Source organism: Radiomyces spectabilis (genome assembly GCF_025331425.1).
Source record: "Radiomyces spectabilis strain NRRL 2753 chromosome Unknown BYT42scaffold_2, whole genome shotgun sequence".
In the NCBI taxonomy this organism is placed as follows: domain Eukaryota; kingdom Fungi; phylum Mucoromycota; class Mucoromycetes; order Mucorales; family Radiomycetaceae; genus Radiomyces; species Radiomyces spectabilis.
Genome location: NW_026251927.1, coordinates 1,527,905 through 1,544,337, shown reverse-complemented (window position 1 = coordinate 1,544,337; position 16,433 = coordinate 1,527,905). Strand labels below are relative to the sequence as shown.

Genomic DNA, 16,433 nt, shown 5'->3' with positions numbered 1-16,433 from the left:
TTTTTGAAGCTGGCCCGCAATCCAGTACTTCAATTGACAAGAAGAACGCTTACAACAATGACCACTTCTACACCAAAAAAGCTTTCCGGCTATGATTTCTTCCGAGAAACCTTGCGATCCCCAAAGTTTATTGTCGCCCCTATGGTGGATCAATCCGAACAAGCTTGGCGCATCCTCAGTCGTCGTTACAATGCTGATCTCTGCTATACCCCCATGTTTCACGCCAAGCTTTTCAGTGATCCGACGCACGGATATAAATACCGAGACGAACAGTGGAGTACTGATAAGGAAGATCGTCCGCTCATTGTCCAGGTACGTGGGGAAATTCGACGACTCCCGTATTTTTTGATCTGCGGAGACTGACGGCTGATGTTCATAGTTTTGTGCCAATGATCCTGAAATCTTATTGCGGGCAGCTAAACTTGTTGAAAATGACTGTGACGCTGTGGATCTCAATTTGGGCTGTCCTCAGCATATCGCCAAGCGAGGACACTACGGTTCCTATTTGCAAGACGAATGGGATCTCATTACTCGCATGATCTCACTCCTGCATCAAGAATTGGCGATCCCGGTCACCGCGAAAATTCGGGTGTTCGAATCGGTGGAAAAGACGATTGCCTATGCAAAGATGGTTGAAGCGGCTGGAGCGCAAATGTTGACTGTGCATGGACGCCTGCGAGAACAAAAGGGCCATCATACCGGATTAGCTGATTGGGATAAAATTAAAGCGGTGAAACAAGCTGTCAAAATTCCTGTGATTGCCAACGGCAACATCCTGTACTACGAAGATGTTCAACGATGCATCGATTATACCGGAGTTGACGGTGTGATGAGTGCGGAAGGCAATCTTTATAATCCAGCCATTTTCACTCAACGGCCACTGCCTCCTTGCACTTGGGAAATGGCTCAGGAGTATCTGGAGATTTGTCGTGATATGTGCCCTACTCGCCCCGGGGTCATGAAAGCCCATTTGTTCAAGATCTTTCAACCTAGTTTGTCTCATCATACCGACATCCGAGCACGTTTAGCCACAGCCAACAGTTTCGATCAGTTGTGGGACGTCACTATGGCCATGAAAGAGCGACTGGAACATGATCGCCAGTCCACGGGGGAAGCCGATGGCTCCGGTCAAGCCGACGAAAAGGGAATTCGGAGATACGCCCACTGGCGGTGTCAGGTAAACAAAACAACGCTCCCCTTGTTGATCCCTTTCAGCTAATGAATTCATTTTAATCGTGCCTATTCTTGTATAGCCCTATTTCCGTCCTGCGTTACCAGCCGATCATGGAAAAGCAAAAGGTGAACAACGCAAACTGGAGCGACTGGCTCAAGCCGCGACTGAAGAAGCAGTAGGCGCCAAGCAAGAGGTCGCTTCAGCATCATCTGTCGCATAAGACGGATGAAGCGTGTATACCATCTCGGCCAACTTATTCATACTAACTTCAACCTTTTTTTTTGACTAATGCATCTGACCAAACTCACAAGACTTGTCCACCTCCTCATAGATCCTCAATAAAAAAAATGTCCCGCAATACTGATTGTCAGAGATCAGGAGTCAATTTCTACTCTGCGGTCCGAATTCGCTGCAGGGGGATGGGGAGGGGGGGAGGGGGAAGAGCTTTTTCATTTCATTTTGCCACCAAACGGAAAGGAGAGGTTGACTATATTTGTTTTTTCAGCCTACTGGACGAAAAAAGACTAGTATACCTTTCTAAAGCGCAAACCTGACAATTCAATCACCAGAACCAACCTGTCAGCAAAGTCTCCTTTCTCGCTCTTAATTCATCGATGTGGTGACCGTCATTATCCGATGACAGATGAGAAAGCATAACGTGTGATGTCGTTGTTTTTTTGTGCCTTCATTAAGGAATAGAAATCATATAGTTTTGCTAGCCGGACGATCTGTCAAAAAGCTGATGATTTTGATGAATTCACAAAGGTCCCATGATCAAGTAGATCCGACGAAAAAAAAGTGGAATTGTTGTTGTAATTTCCATAAAAGTAAAAAGCACGGTCCTTCTTTACCAGGGATGAAAAGTACTGTAATGGTCACCCCGATTCCAGGAATGAAGCCTGTTTCAGAGTCTATCATTGGTAGCACGCCATAAAAACTCCCAGCTTCCGTAATACATGGACGGGTATGGATTGGTATTCTGTTCAATCATTGAGAATCGGCCCGCTTGCAATGAATACAACAGATTCTTTAAACAAATGCAACACTGCACACATATACAATTACCACATCGATGTAAAAAAGGGTCATACCTTATTTTCGTATGCAAGTGACACTAGTCTCCTTTATCCTCAAATGCATCTAAGCGATCATCACCATCCTGATGATTGGATTGCGGTTATTGCTCCTATGTCCATTTCTTTCACAAAGCATCCCTTATATAAATAAGAAGCTATTCCGCTTCTATTTTGCCAACTGTATTTCTTTTATTACATCCTTCATCCTCCATGATCGCCGAGTTTACTCTACCACACGCGTTCCTCAAACGACTATTCAAAACTAAAAAGTCCAAAAGCTCACCTTCGCAAGTGAATAATGATCGCCAGAGAACCGCGATGCGATCCACGCCCGAACATCGTTCCATACGATCGCGATCACCCCGTATTAGTGCGGATAATCGACGAGATACACTACATATGAAAAAATTACATCACCAGAAACAACTGTATCCTTCAATTGCTGGTTCCATCAAGCATCCCCATACCGGTAAAACGTCACGCCCATCTTCTCCCGCCAGTCCAGTCCCCTGTGCTAGCATTCGATACAGTCCATCCAGCAAATTAAAGCGTCCCACACTACAGCCCAAGTGTCTTCTTCATTACATTGACCGAACCATAGAAATGAAACCCGAAATCATTGATGCTATAGCGCCTGTATACGAACCGCTGATTGCAGCACCAACCGCACGTCTTGACACACCTACCACCAATTCTCATTCAGAGTCTCAGCCAAGTCCCTCTGTCAACACCTGCGCGTCTCCCAAACCAAAAAAGCCATTGTTCAACACCAAATACAAGCTTCAGCATACAGATCTGCATCGTAACAGCGTGTTGACTCACGGTACAAACGAGCAAGACCGCATGGTAGCACAACACTATCTCTTAAGGACGGCATTCAGGGGCGAGTTTTTAGCACCCATCCAATCTGCGTTAAAGAAAGGCTGCATCGTGCTGGACATGGGATGTGGTCCGGGCACATGGACCATGGAGATGAGCACGGCGTTTCCTCGATCCACCTTCATAGGTTTTGATTTGGAAAATGTGTATCCCCACGACATCAAACCAAAAAACTGCCATTTTCGAACATGCGACCTTACTATCCTGCCATTGCCCTTGCCCGACAACAGTGTGGATTTTATTTTTCAGAGAGATATGAACTGGTATCTGAAAGCCCACATGTGGTTGCCTCTTCTCAAGGAATACTTGCGTATCCTAAAACCTGGTGGCTGGATTGAGCTGGTGGAGCCGGTATGTCCTGCAAATGCCACGCTGAAGGAATATATTCACTAACGGGCCATATCATTTCTATACGTAGGACTTGCAAACACAATGCAGTGGCACTATGGAGCTTTTAATGAATGATAAATGTAGGTTTTGTTCTTTTTTGACACTCTTTTCAAGTCCATGCTAATCTAACGGTGTCCATTTCCATGGCTCAGTGATACGCGCATTTTCACTTCGACAACAAGACCCATCTTCAGCACGTCGGCTTGCAAGTTTGCTGGCGATCAGCGGCTTTCGGCGGGTGGAAAGCGATTTCCAATCTTTCCCGCTTGGATGGGGCTGGCTGCATCAAAGCCACCGAATCAACGACTCACCACCATGCTCTTCCGACCATGATATTACCGTTGTCGGAACGCACCGCTCAGAATTCGTAAGAGCAGTTGCCAGTCAGTACATGTTCTTGTTAAAGTCTCTCAAGCCATGGCTGTCCCGGTTTATGAGTATGACTGATGAGAAGTACGATGCTTACATAGAAGCTCTGCCGGCGGAGTGGGCTCAAATGCAGACGTACACTAATTGGCACTGTGCCACGGCACAAAAGCCATGTCAAACATATCTTTATCACACTCCTTAAACTCTCTCTCATTACCTCCACGCTTTTATCGGTGCATGCACCTTGATAACCTTTGTTTCCAACCGTGTCGTATTTTACCATCTCACAGTACATATGATCATGAATTAACCCTTACCATTATCTTTTGACCAATATAAGATTACTGTATCACTTTTTTTTTTTTTTTTGAGTACGCACGAGCACATCTGTTACACATTTGAGTTTAGATTTTGTCAATTCGGTACTCAAATTTTATGATGTTGCAAAAACCAATGCATGCATGGCAATATTGATGGGCCAATACACGACACAGATAAAAGTTAGCAGCCAAGAAGAAACAATTTGGTAATCAAGTTGGATCACCAATAACGCTTCGGTAAGAGAGCCACCTAATACCGTAGAGTAAAGAACGCCTAAACCCGCAGGAGAAATAGTAGTGAGCAGTACCCATTGAAAGATACGAAGGCCCCAGTAGCGTGTAGGTCGAACGAAAATATAAGGGATCACAATGGTAATAGCCGTAATAAGAGCGAGGCCGAAATTGAGAAGTGACACGCTCGAGATGACCAGAGCACTTTCTGCCAAGCAAAGCGACTTGAGAATGCGACTGGCATTACCAGATACCTTGCGGTGAGAGATCCAGGTACTACAAGCTATGGATGTAAATAGCGCTACAGCTCCAGCCATACTGAATTGTACCAAACGACCCTACCAACATTCGGTCAATATATTTAATTCACACTTGTCTTTTCTGTTAAAGTGCTACCTGGGCGTCATAACCAATGTTGGATTGCATCACGTAAAAAATCGCCAAACCACCGAGATGAGAAGGCACTAAAACGGAGAATGCAGGACCAATATCGCGTTTCTGGAGTGAGTATGCTGGCGGGAACTGGTGCTTGTCTTGTTCCACAGGTGGTTTCTCCAAGGTGTCTAGATCAATATAATAGAGAACAAGTGAGTGCAGTGGATGGTTAAGGATTAAATAAAGATCCATGCAATCATCAGCGAGAAATAGTCACATCCCATTCGGCGACATTATTTTGTAGGAAAAAAGGATATTAGAAAGATCAAGCTGCAAGCAAACAGGATGATGGGAGGCATGTATACACCAATGGAGACATAACGGTCAGGTTGAGGCAGCAGATAGAAGAAGAATGATTGATGGAAATGTTCCAACAAGTTGTTCAGACTTCGGAACGTCGATTCTACCAATCTGATACGCAGTATTAGCCTCTTGGTTCAACAAGAATCATTTCACCAGATAGGGGGGGAAAAAGGCATTCACTCACACGCCGATACGATGAAAACCAAATAATGAGTGAAGATTTGTGGTACCTAAGATGCCGTGAATCGTGACCGCATCAATCTTATATCTGTGGCAGATGAGTGAGGCTTGCGATCGGATACAGATAGTGTCCAAGGACGTAGAAGCACTTACCGAAGGTACAAGCCAGCATCACTAGAAGGATGTCCGAGTGCTTGATACTGGATGGTGCTAAACATATGACGCAGAGAATCGAGATAATGCCCGAAAGGCTGGTTCTCGGCATGATGGAAAGTATCATCATGAAGCGTTACTGGGATACGTGCAGTCGACTTGGCGATGACCATCAACGTGTTGACCAAATCGAGATTGGGGAGCTGGCCGTTGACGCCCTCTAATTTGAACATTATTTCAGCCATATTGCAAGAAGAACAAAGCAAGTCATCAGTAGTCCAAGTCCATACCGAAAAAGACACCCAAGGTTTCGTAATCATTGGTACCAGGAAAGTCAAGGTTCAAGACGCCTTGAATAGCACCGGATCGAGGCATGACGACCGATGACGAAGACATGGCGTTATCCGCTTGATCGATGCCGTGATAAGCATCCAACCATGCTTGCGTGCCCGTCATACCCTGATCAGTTACGAGAAAAATGATGTCTTTGGACCAAAATACGTTTCCTACACAGGATATCATTTTAAGCCTCGCATCATTGCATATGCAACAAATTCTTTCTCTCCATTTACGTTTAAACAATTTCGCAATTGAAAGCAGGGCTGCGATGCCGTTTGTATTATCTACACGGTCTAGTCAGTACCTCCTTACCATCCATGTTCCTTCCCAAGATATTCACTTACAGTCGCCTGTCCGTGACATCCAAGGAGCACTCAGCACCAGAGCTTCCTTGCCATCGCTGCGTGGTGCTCTATAAATGGCAAACGCATTGACACCCTAAATTTGCGCTGGGTTCAGTTACCTATCCCCTTCCATTCGCGGTTGATTGATTCACTACCTTTGTCTGTTCCGTATCAAACTGTTGAACAACCGATGAAAATCCGGCATGCCGTAACTCGGACTGAATAAATTTGGCTCGCCTATAAAAGGGGTCGTGATAAGTGAGAGGTGACGACGGTATCGCACGATAGCCATTCTTACGTCTCGCTGTCTTTGCTCTGAACATCTTCCAAAAGAGATCTGTATTGCTCGGCAGCTCGGACATCGTCATAGTTGTAATGCACATTCACCTAGTTTCATCAAGCGATCGATCAGCGAGAAGCGGTGGCTGGAATGCTGTCAACCATTTTTACCTGTCCTGGTAGAAGCGCATTCTCGGATATATAGGTTCGCTTATTGTATCCTTCGTAAGGCAGTAACAAAATCCATATCACGCCTGTGAGAAGCAGGAGGATACTGTTGGGACTGGTCAATCGTGACTGATCAACATTGGGCGAATGAAGTTGAGTCGCACTACCTTAATATCGGTACGTATTTGACGAGAATGCGACCTATTTTCCGGCGCTTCTCTATGCTCAATCGAGAAGCTCCCCGTTTGGCTGCCAATCGCGCTCTGATCTTTGACAGCAGCATGGAACGAGATGGAGGAAACAACAGACACTTCCACAGGCACAAAGATCATGACGTGGAAATTTCTTTGCCCATTAAGGCGGTGCTCGAAATTGTCATTGCGCATGATGAACAGCAAGTGCCGGATATTTGCCCCAGCTAAACAATTAACTTCTTCTGACCAGATTTCTTGCCGATAGTGCAACAAGCCTGGCTTGCATCGGGTCATTCTTTCGGTCCCTATATATACTGTTTTCTGACAAGACATGACTTCCCTTTTTTTTTTCTTCTTTTTATTTATCTATCAATCTGTGTAAAATAAAAACTGCACACAAAATAATATAGTTACAAGGAGAAACCGGTCGTTAGCAGCATTTGGAAATTACGTCGATATTACTTTTGAAATGATATATAGAAACTGAATAATACAAGGGAATGTTTGATACATTAACCGGACGTTTGATTGTTCCAGAAACCAATGGCAGTCGATACGCTTGTCTTTTTGGTATGGTCATTCGCTTTATGGACCGATCCAGGGGAGACCTTTGGCTTGCTGTTGGGACTATCAACAGGAACAGGACTGATAGGAATCCAAGAATTATCCGCCATAGGCGTCCCTACAGACAGTCCTCGTTCGGTTCCAGCAGAAGTGTCTATTTAGCAAAATCCATTGATGAGCTTCTACTTTGCACATTGGAACGGACAGCTTATGGACTAACCTAATCCTAAACCACGCTCAAATGGGTTATCTTGACAAATACGACGACGGTCTGCTTTAGGTAATTCTGCAAAATATTCTACAAATTAGTACTCGTAATATAGCATGCAAGTCAAAAATTGATTTACCAGAGCCATCGTCCCACCAATTTCCATGCGCAAATGTAGCTGAGGCTATTTCGGACCAAATTCATTTTGTATTCGATGATGAGTGTTCCATTAGAACCTGGCCACGGTCTTTCTCACTTACAAGATTTGGATGCTTGATTTTCAGATGGGCTGTCAAAGGAAATATCGAGTAAATTATCCACAGGAATTTCCGAAGGTCGTCGTTTCGGGGGCGGTGGTGCAGGTTTACGTTTGGGAAGGATGGGAGGGGAAGAGGAAATCGCGGCTGGAGATGCCGTGATCGCCTTGCCATTCATGTCGCCGGCACTTTGCTTATACAGCTCCTTTTCTAATTTGGCCTTGGCTATTGGATCCAACGTAACAATCTGTGACAAAATATCAAGGGTTAAGCATGCAACGTCACTTCCCTTGGAATGTAGAGCTTATATCTTACATCTGCTTCAAACAAGGCCAGAACTACAAAAGCAAAGAATTTAGTACCGAGGATAACCCACTAGCTACAGTCTAAAGCAAACTTTACCAGGACGATGATCAGACGTGAACAGCTCTGCGCGATCGTATTGTATCTGTCGAAGCGATTTTCCTTTGTAAACGATACGATCTGTCCAGCCGGGAACGCGTTGTTTTTCGCTAGGTACACGCAGCAGCCACATCAGTGGGGATTTTCCCGGGGAGATCATCCATATGCGTCCGCAAATACCTTGTATCATAGGTACTGGTTCCGTTGTCATATTTATAAGTGGGCATGAAGGTGATCTGACCTTCTTGGTAACCAGGAAATACTCGATTATGCCGCATTTCTCGAATAAGCTGTCAAAACCCGGTAAGCGAAAGTTTATGCAATCACAACACACCCAAATTTACCTGATCAGCATTGAGCAGGGCGTCAATGTTCTCTTGACGACAGTATTCGCGTGCCTATAGAAACATACATCAATAACATGTTCAATCTGTCGAAGGAATTCCGATGACTTACTTCTTCATTGGGTAGAGAGACTCGGTAATTAAAGTCACTAACCCAAACGATGTTGCTTCACATAGTTTCCATGAGAATGACATATCTACCTCGTCGTGTATTACTATTTACTCACTCATGACTGTCAATGGTACGTCCTCGAAGGAATAGCAAGCCCTGATTAATTGTGTGAAAATCGGCATTGCGGTCTTCGTAATTAGAATGACCTGCGTAGACAGTGTACTATGAGTTTGTGTTCTCGATCTAACCTGGGACGGTCATAATGTAACTTACCTGAAGCAAAGTGGGCAGCGAGAAAACAAAAGCTGGTATCACCGTACTCCATACGAATGGCTACAGCACCCTTATTTCCTGCAATACCCATAATGCCCGTCTAATAAAAGATGATCCGTTGAGCCCTCCCTCCTCCATATTTCAACGCCCCGTCGACGCCACACCTACCTTTTTAATTGCTGATTCTACGTTTCTAATGTTTTCAACGATATCTGCCTTGACAAACACAATGAGTGCAGCGCCAACAAGCTGATTGGAGCGTAATAACACATATGTTGATTTTCCTCCAGGGCGCGAATTCAAGGTCTGTTCAATTTGCACTTCCCATATTTTTCTAGCAAGCAGCGCGTGAGAATTCCACACCTTTGCTGTCCTTTACTCCGGCCTCCTCGTTACCGTTTTTCAGCATCGGTAGCCATGACCTAATTATTAGAGTGAGACGGTTTGATTCATATTTCATACTGATGCTTTATCATCCTTGTACCTGTTGCGGAGACAACTCGACAATTTCTTGGAAACCAATCACATAGATATCGGGTTCTTCATGGTTCCCTGCCATCCGATCATTCATTACGCTTTCAAATTCAGCATCAATATATTAAGCACTTACATTTAAAGTGTTGCAATAACCATGGTTCCAAAGATTCTCCTTTGTATGATTTACCGTTCAGATTATAAGTGCCACAGAAAATGGTGATGCTGCGACTCGAGGAATAATCCTTCAATCTAGGCCACGTCCTATGTCAGCTTGCAGTATCCATCGAACACTCACGGAAACTGCATCGTCGTACCTTTTGAGCATGAGATGAGAGACAGAGTCGCTGATTGGATCATGGATAATGATTCCTTTTTGTCCCGCCAATTTTCCCTGTAACGCCATGTCAGATCTCATTAGCTTGATGATCCATTGTCTACAGCTGTATTTATCCACCATACCAATAACTGGTCAATGACTTCTTGTCTCGCTTTATCCTGAAAATTGTTGATGTAAAATCGATTGACCGAGCGCGTGGCATCACTTAAAACATTCATGAATGTCACTTTGCCGGTACGAGTGAAGGCGGATTTCAGGGCTCCTGTGCCTGCATAAATCTTGGATAATCCGTCGCCATTCTCGGCCCACAAATGTGCATGACGAGCTAAGATCGTATCGAGGTAGTAACTGCGACGATGGTCCGTGAATCGGTTTCGAAGAAACGATAGAAGGGCGGCCTTGGACAGTTCACTCTGGACGAGATTGGTGCGATCGAGACAATCCATGCAATTGGTACGAAAGATGCCCTTTTGTTTGCAGATGATGTGGTTATCGTCGGAATCCATGAGGAAATAGCCGTAATCATCGAGATTATCGCGAATAGAGCGCATCAATAAGGAGACATTGTCGTAATTTCCGCCACGGCATTCGGCGTGCAGATCAAAGTTGACCATCCGCACTTTTTCTGTTGGCAACTGAAGTTGTTTGACAGCAGCATTATAGGCATTGCCCAGCAATGATTCCCCCGTGTTCTCCTTTTCAGCCAACAAATTCACGTTACATACTCTATTGTAACGGTCAAGCAATTCATTAAAATGTCTTTTCACAGCAGGTTGTGTTGCGCCAGCGCCTCGTGATATTTGAATTTTGTGGTTGACAAGTTGCATGCCCTGTTGTTCCCAGAAAACTGAAATTATCCAGTCAGCGTATTCATCCAGTATTCCATATCCAAGATGTTTTCTCTTTACCAGGAACGCTGCCTCTCAATTGAGTAAAAGCGTAGCATATTCGTTCGGAATACAGCACAACTTCTGTCTAAAGAAGCAAGTGATGAGATGTATGGTCCTTGTCATTTTGCTGTGACGAGGCAAAACTGTCCTGGAAATCTTTCACTATGTACCTCGACAAAATTAGCAACATGGCCATTGTCGTCGATGCCTCTCGAATTGAACCGTGTGCCTGCTCGCTTGCAACTGAGCTTGGAGATGACAGACAGATCGTAGCGTTCGTTATCCGTGGTGATACTGGTGACATCCACATAACCCCTTATAGCGAAAACCTATCATCACCATGAAATAGCCCATTCCCTCATTTCTCGTTCCAGTGAATGCACCATACCAAGAACCCGCCTCGCTCAAGATCTCGTTGTTTCTTGGGACTCATCTTTGATTGAAACTCCAATAATCCGGATATCAGAAATTGATTCCACAGAAAATGATCATCAAATGAATGCGTGCCTTTCGATCCCTCCATCGTTCTATATATATATACACTGGTAAGACCAACAGGGCATCTTTCCATGTGGCTATTTTGGCTATCGTTTGCAGTTTTACCTTGCTTGAACGGTCTTTGTCAGATCAAAGTCGGGGGTGAAGTAAAAACTGCCCACCGAGAATAGTTTGTGGAGTTGCGCACAGGGATGCTGCATCACCAACGGCGGATTGGATTGGTCCCAGTCGTCTGAATCGGGAGTGTCTTTGACAGCAAAGTCAATATCGTCATAGTTGGAAGACGAGAGTGAGATGAATGAGACGGCTTGAATCTTGTAGACTTCTTCGCCAGCGCGTATTCTTCCGACGGATACACAATCAGTCACAATAGCGACGAAGCATTCTTTAACCAAGTCCATACAAAAAGTGAGTGACGCCAAGTTTGGCAATAGGTCATATTGCAGCGATAAAATGACGCCTTACCTCCTTGTATATTAATGAGGCCTAAACAGCCAAACACGGGACGAGCGTGAAGTATGCGCCATTGAGAATCCTCAAAGTCGGACGGTGCCAGCAGTTCAACCACAGCTCTGTCGGTACGACCGGAAGACGATGTATGTTGCTCAAAGACCAAGACACCTGAAGGTGCTTCTTCGAGTACAGTGGGACGGAGAGCCAGCGCTCTCGGATGTTCCCGCAATAGTAGATGGGTCTGCATTCCGCACAAGAAAGGAAAAGCTTGTATCTTTTTTTTCTTTTTATTTTTTATTCCATGCCACTGTTTCCAAAAGGAAACCGATAACAGGTATCACACTCCGACAGTGATTTGCTTCTCAGAAGACCACTAGGCAATGGCTTCCCATGATCGATAACGCCATGAATGTATGTTCCGCTTACCTCATCATGATGCAAATACAATAAGAGCGAATTTTGCCCTGCGTTATAAAGTGGATTCTGTCAATCCATGGTGCTATTATGCCATTGTTATGGTGATAATGCCCAATCGTTCATCTTTCTAAAAAATCATCTTGGAGCCCCTCCACATAAGAACAAGTTCAGAAAAGTGATGATCTTGCACGTAAGCTGTTCGGCTTGCTTTGACTTACTGTTTCCACTGCGATGCATGAATACTATGCGCGATCTTCATCCTTTGTTGGTCAGACCAAATTTTTTCTTTTGAATTATTTAAGACTCAGTGACGATGATGCGAGCTTTTCGCTATTGTTTTTGCTATGGAACTGCCAGCAGCGCACCATGGTGCCTTCTTTTTACAGGGTTTCGTGCAGGCATTGCAATGGCCGACCGTCTTGCGACTTGTTTTATCGTACGTATGGATTTCAGCGTTTTCTTCAATCGCGTAACTGAATTTTACCACAGCTCGCGCACCATGCAACGTGCCATGCTCATGACTCTGATTCTCAATGGAGTCGTATACTTTGGCATGCTCTTGCTTTTGGAAATGATGTATGATTCAAAGACGCATCATATTCTTGGCATTTCATACTCTGTAAGATTCGGCGCTATCAATTTTTTGTTTTGTGTAGATTGGGTTCGATTTATGAACGGATCAAGGAAACTAAATCAAAAAATAGAAATTGACAGGTTACCCTATGTATCTAGGTTGCTTGCTTATCAACGGGCGCTATTACAGTCGTGTCGCCCGCGCTACCTTTCATACACATGACCAAACTTCATTGGATTCCACTGTGGATGTAGCTTCCACCATTTATGTATCCATTTTTTACGGCAGCTGCACCCTTTTCGTAACGCTACTGCGTCTGATCCCTGGTCTCGGAGATCAGTTTTCCTTTCTAGCCAGTTGCCTGATTATGGCCTCTTATTGTTTCGAGTATGTTGTCTTGAAAATTAGGTTGGGAAATTTGCTCACTCTCTTATTGATCCCCTTTCGTAGATACAAAGGAACGTTCCGTGGGTGGACGGTTGAACAACGGATGACTTTTGCGGAGAATCATTGGGCCTACTTCTTTGGTTTCGGTCTTCCTCTGACAGCAATGACGTTTTTCCTTTCCACCTTACGGTCCGGTGCTGTATTTGCTCTATTCTATCCCAGTGTATGTACTTTTTTCTTTCATATATGGGATTATGCAATCGATATTGAAACAGATACTCGTCCTAGTATATTGTGATGGCCACGACAGCTACTGTGAAACCGAATCACGAACCTTTGGCAGAAACCTTATCATCTCAATTGCTTTTCATGCTTCCATATCATTTCCCATTTTTTATGTGCATCAGAAAGTTGATGGATTGTGCGATATGGACTTTGCGCATGGCTGGTGTGAATGGCGCCGACAGCATAAATGCTCGTCACAAGAAATCGGATTCCGAGTCACAAGGCACCTTTATTTTCTGAATTAAAAAAAAAAAAAAAGAACCTTTACACTCCATACTTTATTGCAAATATGCCTCGTACAGTAAGAAAAGCACGTCCTAATAAGAAGCGTGGAAAGCGTCAAACAAAAGAAGAAGAGACTCCCGAGAATGGTGGCGAGAGCGGTTTCTTCATGGATCCCCAAGGACAAGCTCCGTCAGAAGATCAACCAATGGAGAATGCGTCGTCGAGTCATATGTATCAAGAGCAACATTTCCAAGCAGCTTCCTTTGGCGAAATTGACGAGCAAATGTTGGGTTATTTCAAAAATGTCGAGAAAATGTTGGATGATCCTCAGTTTGAGACCGCCGAAGGTTGGTGATCTAGTCTTTTGATCAGTGCTTTATTTGTACCCAATACTGATCACGAAAAAAAAAAAAAAAAAAAAAACTACTTTAGATCAGCGCTTGTTTGTCGATAGTGTTTACTGTGAAGTCGAGGGCAACGAACTTCGTCTTACCACCAACTATTCCTGCTCGCTCATTCTCGAAAAACTGTTGAAAATCTCCAACGCTTTTCAACTGCGTGTCTTTATGGATAAATTAAGCGGACGGTAAGTCCATGTCGCGATTTGGTCCTCATTGGCCTTGATCGACTAAACCAATGACGCCATTGATAGATCCGTTGAATTATTCGCCCATCGCTTTGCTTCGCATGTGTGCCAGACTCTTATTACTTTAGCTGCCGACGTTGTTGAACGCGAAGTGATCGAGGGAAAACCCGCAGAAGGGCCTGAACCACAGGATGAGAGTCAAGGCGTATTGTTGTCCATGGAAGAACTTGTACTCGGCATGTGTGAGGTAGTTTGACAGCTCTTATTATTCGTATGATTCCACAGATGAACGATGGATTGGATGCTGACCCACATGGTAGGATATCAAACCCGTTGTCGGCGGCCTAATATCGCAACAGTTTGCTTCGCATGTGATTCGCTACCTTCTCTTTTTGCTGGCTGGCAAACGTGTGGATGAAATGGGAGACAGAAAGGGTCGTTTGAGAAGCAAAAAGTCAGCAAAATATAAAACGGAAAACAATGATACTCTGACCAAGGTTAGTTCAAACGATCTTTGCCACTCAAAAAGACAAAAGCTGACGATAATATTTTTTAGGCATCCGCTCACGCATCATCTACGCGAAGCGTTCCTGCTTCTTTCAAGAACATGTTCCGCACCCTGAGCACTGAACTGGCCATCAACTCATCTGAAACCGAAGTGCGTACATTGTCCGTGCATCAAGTGGCAAATCCCGTGCTTCAGGTAAAATATTCATCATTGGCTTTTTTTTTGTTTCTCATCGTCGCTAAATCGCATATGTATTAGCTTTTATTGGAGATGCAGGAAGACGATGAGGAGGGACAGAAAGCGAAAACGGTTTTGCTGGACCGTATTTTGTGGGGCATTGTTACTGATGGTAAGTAGCTCTTGGTCTGTGATGTTGAGCGTCTTTATCTCATCGATCGATTTTTTGTGCATTAGTCGATTCAACAGCCGAGAGCAAAGATCGTGATTCTTGGTTCGAAACACTCATTCGTGACTCGGTTGGTTCTCATTTATTGGAAGTCATTGCCAAAGTGGCACCCACGCCTGTGTACAACAAGATCTATACGACATACTTACGAAACAAATTGGAGAAATTCAGCTTACATCCTATCGCTAATTTTGTCATACAACATCTTTTGACCAATGCACGCAGTCCGCAACAATTTGATATGATGGTGCAAGAACTGTCTGGATCCTTTGAAAAACTGATCAGTAAGTGTCTGCGATTGTGGACAAGATCATGGACAAGATCGTGGACACGATTTTTCTTTGTGTACATGCAATGTCTAATTCGTGCCTTTTTTTGCAGAGGGTGGAAAGTATGGTGTGATCCGAAGTCTCATCGAGGCATCTGTTACGCTCAAGACCTCGGAGAAAGAGATTCTCCGATCCCTGACCGACGCTTTGCATATGCCTGAGAATCAGGACCGCAAAGAATTTGTCAATTGTGTTATGCGCATGTGGAATTTGGAGGTAGGCGATTTGACCGCACCCATCGGTTTTATTAAGGTTGGGACTAATCTTGTGAAATAGGATTGGACAAACTCGCCAGAAGAAGACAAACGCAACCTCCGAAATTTCCATTTGCAAGGTTCCTTAATATTACAAGCCATTGTGAAAATGCCGGCTGAACACAACAATCTGGTTATAAGCAGGTAAATTCGACGCTGATTTCCGTATGTGATTCCTTGCGTTATTGACCCGGCACGATTTTGTAGCTTCTTGTCGCAGAATCCAGATACCACCTTCCGATGGTGCTTCTCACCGGTCGGTTCGCGTGCTTACCAGTCCATTCTCTCTTCGCCTGAGGTGAACATCAAGATCAAGCGCAAGGTTTTGCGAAATCTTGAGGGTCGTTATGTGGATTTAGCAAAAGATAAATTCGGCAGTCATATTGTCGAGCAATGCTGGTCAGTGGCTGATATTGACATGAAGGTAAATACTCTCAGTTAAAGTAAGGTAATGGCAGCCAGTAGTAATAATTGTTTTCCAGGAACGCATTGCAAACGAGCTTTTGAAACGTGAACGAGAATTGTCAGAACATTACATTGGCAAGTGTATTTTATGGACATGCAAGATTGGTCAGTTCAAGCGAAAACGTGAGGACTGGGTGGAAAGAGAAAAGGGCATCGAACGCAAGAAGGAAATGTTCAAAGATATCCTTGAAGACGAGCCAGTCAAGGCGTCCAAGAAGCGAAAGAATTTTTAAATCGGTGACAATGCATTGCAATAGATTTTCTTCTCTTCTTTTCAATATGACACATCATTCTCATTTATCATTTTCCCGCATATAAATTCTACATTCATGATTATGATCAAAACTT

At 44.2% G+C, this 16,433-nt stretch overlaps 6 protein-coding genes across 6 annotated transcripts; 4 read left to right on the top strand and 2 right to left on the bottom strand.

The window, feature by feature from the left end:
* Positions 1-57: 57 nt before the first annotated feature.
* BYT42DRAFT_591904 (dihydrouridine synthase-domain-containing protein) lies at positions 58-1,394 on the top strand (the record flags this gene model as incomplete). Its single annotated transcript, XM_051570578.1, has 3 exons — positions 58-312; positions 380-1,177; positions 1,254-1,394. 3 exons carry the CDS (start codon positions 58-60, stop codon positions 1,392-1,394), a joined length of 1,194 nt encoding a protein of 397 aa, XP_051427272.1.
* Positions 1,395-2,853: 1,459 nt separating this feature from the next.
* BYT42DRAFT_490174 (S-adenosyl-L-methionine-dependent methyltransferase) lies at positions 2,854-4,090 on the top strand (the record flags this gene model as incomplete). Its single annotated transcript, XM_051563985.1, has 3 exons — positions 2,854-3,480; positions 3,548-3,599; positions 3,672-4,090. 3 exons carry the CDS (start codon positions 2,854-2,856, stop codon positions 4,088-4,090), a joined length of 1,098 nt encoding a protein of 365 aa, XP_051427271.1.
* Positions 4,091-4,301: 211 nt separating this feature from the next.
* BYT42DRAFT_556514 (Gaa1-like protein) lies at positions 4,302-6,949 on the bottom strand. Its single transcript, XM_051566788.1, has 12 exons — positions 6,808-6,949; positions 6,644-6,746; positions 6,492-6,580; positions 6,349-6,430; positions 6,194-6,287; positions 6,083-6,133; positions 5,801-6,016; positions 5,511-5,730; positions 5,362-5,445; positions 5,132-5,285; positions 4,836-5,030; positions 4,302-4,777 (listed from the first exon to the last, which is right to left on the bottom strand). The coding sequence occupies exons 1-12, from the start codon at positions 6,921-6,923 to the stop codon at positions 4,322-4,324; spliced, it is 1,860 nt and encodes a 619-aa protein (XP_051427270.1). The 5' UTR covers positions 6,924-6,949; the 3' UTR covers positions 4,302-4,321.
* A 229-nt stretch (positions 6,950-7,178) lies between these two features.
* On the bottom strand, positions 7,179-11,952 carry BYT42DRAFT_556512 (SacI homology domain-containing protein). The gene is made up of 22 exons (XM_051566787.1): positions 11,662-11,952; positions 11,302-11,581; positions 11,087-11,225; positions 10,869-11,027; positions 10,717-10,783; positions 9,931-10,655; positions 9,786-9,862; positions 9,605-9,720; positions 9,479-9,546; positions 9,391-9,416; positions 9,163-9,328; positions 8,995-9,094; positions 8,837-8,927; positions 8,722-8,776; positions 8,610-8,663; positions 8,446-8,555; positions 8,266-8,375; positions 8,179-8,201; positions 7,867-8,110; positions 7,746-7,790; positions 7,619-7,684; positions 7,179-7,552 (listed from the first exon to the last, which is right to left on the bottom strand). The coding sequence occupies exons 1-22, from the start codon at positions 11,894-11,896 to the stop codon at positions 7,347-7,349; spliced, it is 3,162 nt and encodes a 1,053-aa protein (XP_051427269.1). The 5' UTR covers positions 11,897-11,952; the 3' UTR covers positions 7,179-7,346.
* A 458-nt stretch (positions 11,953-12,410) lies between these two features.
* Positions 12,411-13,552, top strand: BYT42DRAFT_610571 (etoposide-induced protein 2.4-domain-containing protein; the record flags this gene model as incomplete). The annotated part of the gene is made up of 5 exons (XM_051571405.1): positions 12,411-12,502; positions 12,556-12,685; positions 12,771-13,027; positions 13,091-13,250; positions 13,316-13,552. The coding sequence occupies 5 exons, from the start codon at positions 12,411-12,413 to the stop codon at positions 13,550-13,552; spliced, it is 876 nt and encodes a 291-aa protein (XP_051427268.1).
* A 1-nt stretch (position 13,553) lies between these two features.
* On the top strand, positions 13,554-16,431 carry BYT42DRAFT_556508 (armadillo-type protein). The gene is made up of 11 exons (XM_051566786.1): positions 13,554-13,884; positions 13,970-14,123; positions 14,190-14,370; positions 14,444-14,620; positions 14,680-14,826; positions 14,890-14,980; positions 15,046-15,321; positions 15,419-15,582; positions 15,643-15,764; positions 15,828-16,044; positions 16,103-16,431. Exons 1-11 carry the CDS (start codon positions 13,602-13,604, stop codon positions 16,316-16,318), a joined length of 2,028 nt encoding a protein of 675 aa, XP_051427267.1. The 5' UTR covers positions 13,554-13,601; the 3' UTR covers positions 16,319-16,431.
* Positions 16,432-16,433: the final 2 nt, after the last annotated feature.

Excerpts from the sequence above, each read along its gene's own strand:
- BYT42DRAFT_556512 (XM_051566787.1), bottom strand. The coding sequence starts at position 11,896 with ATGCAGACCCATCTACTATTGCGGGAACATCCGAGAGCGCTGGCTCTC. Across the intron at positions 8,928-8,994 it reads CGCTGCCCACTTTGCTTCAG|GTCATTCTAATTACGAAGAC; the intron begins GTAAGTTACATT and ends CTGTCTACGCAG. Across the intron at positions 8,202-8,265 it reads CACGTCTGATCATCGTCCTG|TTCTGGCCTTGTTTGAAGCA; the intron begins GTAAAGTTTGCT and ends TTGCTTTTGTAG.
- BYT42DRAFT_556514 (XM_051566788.1), bottom strand. The coding sequence starts at position 6,923 with ATGCTGCTGTCAAAGATCAGAGCGCGATTGGCAGCCAAACGGGGAGCT. Across the intron at positions 6,134-6,193 it reads GATGTCACGGACAGGCGACT|ATAATACAAACGGCATCGCA; the intron begins GTAAGTGAATAT and ends TAGACCGTGTAG. Across the intron at positions 5,731-5,800 it reads AACCTTGGGTGTCTTTTTCG|AGGGCGTCAACGGCCAGCTC; the intron begins GTATGGACTTGG and ends TGTTCAAATTAG.
- BYT42DRAFT_556508 (XM_051566786.1), top strand. The coding sequence starts at position 13,602 with ATGCCTCGTACAGTAAGAAAAGCACGTCCTAATAAGAAGCGTGGAAAG. Across the intron at positions 14,827-14,889 it reads TGGCAAATCCCGTGCTTCAG|CTTTTATTGGAGATGCAGGA; the intron begins GTAAAATATTCA and ends CATATGTATTAG. Across the intron at positions 14,981-15,045 it reads GTGGGGCATTGTTACTGATG|TCGATTCAACAGCCGAGAGC; the intron begins GTAAGTAGCTCT and ends TTTGTGCATTAG.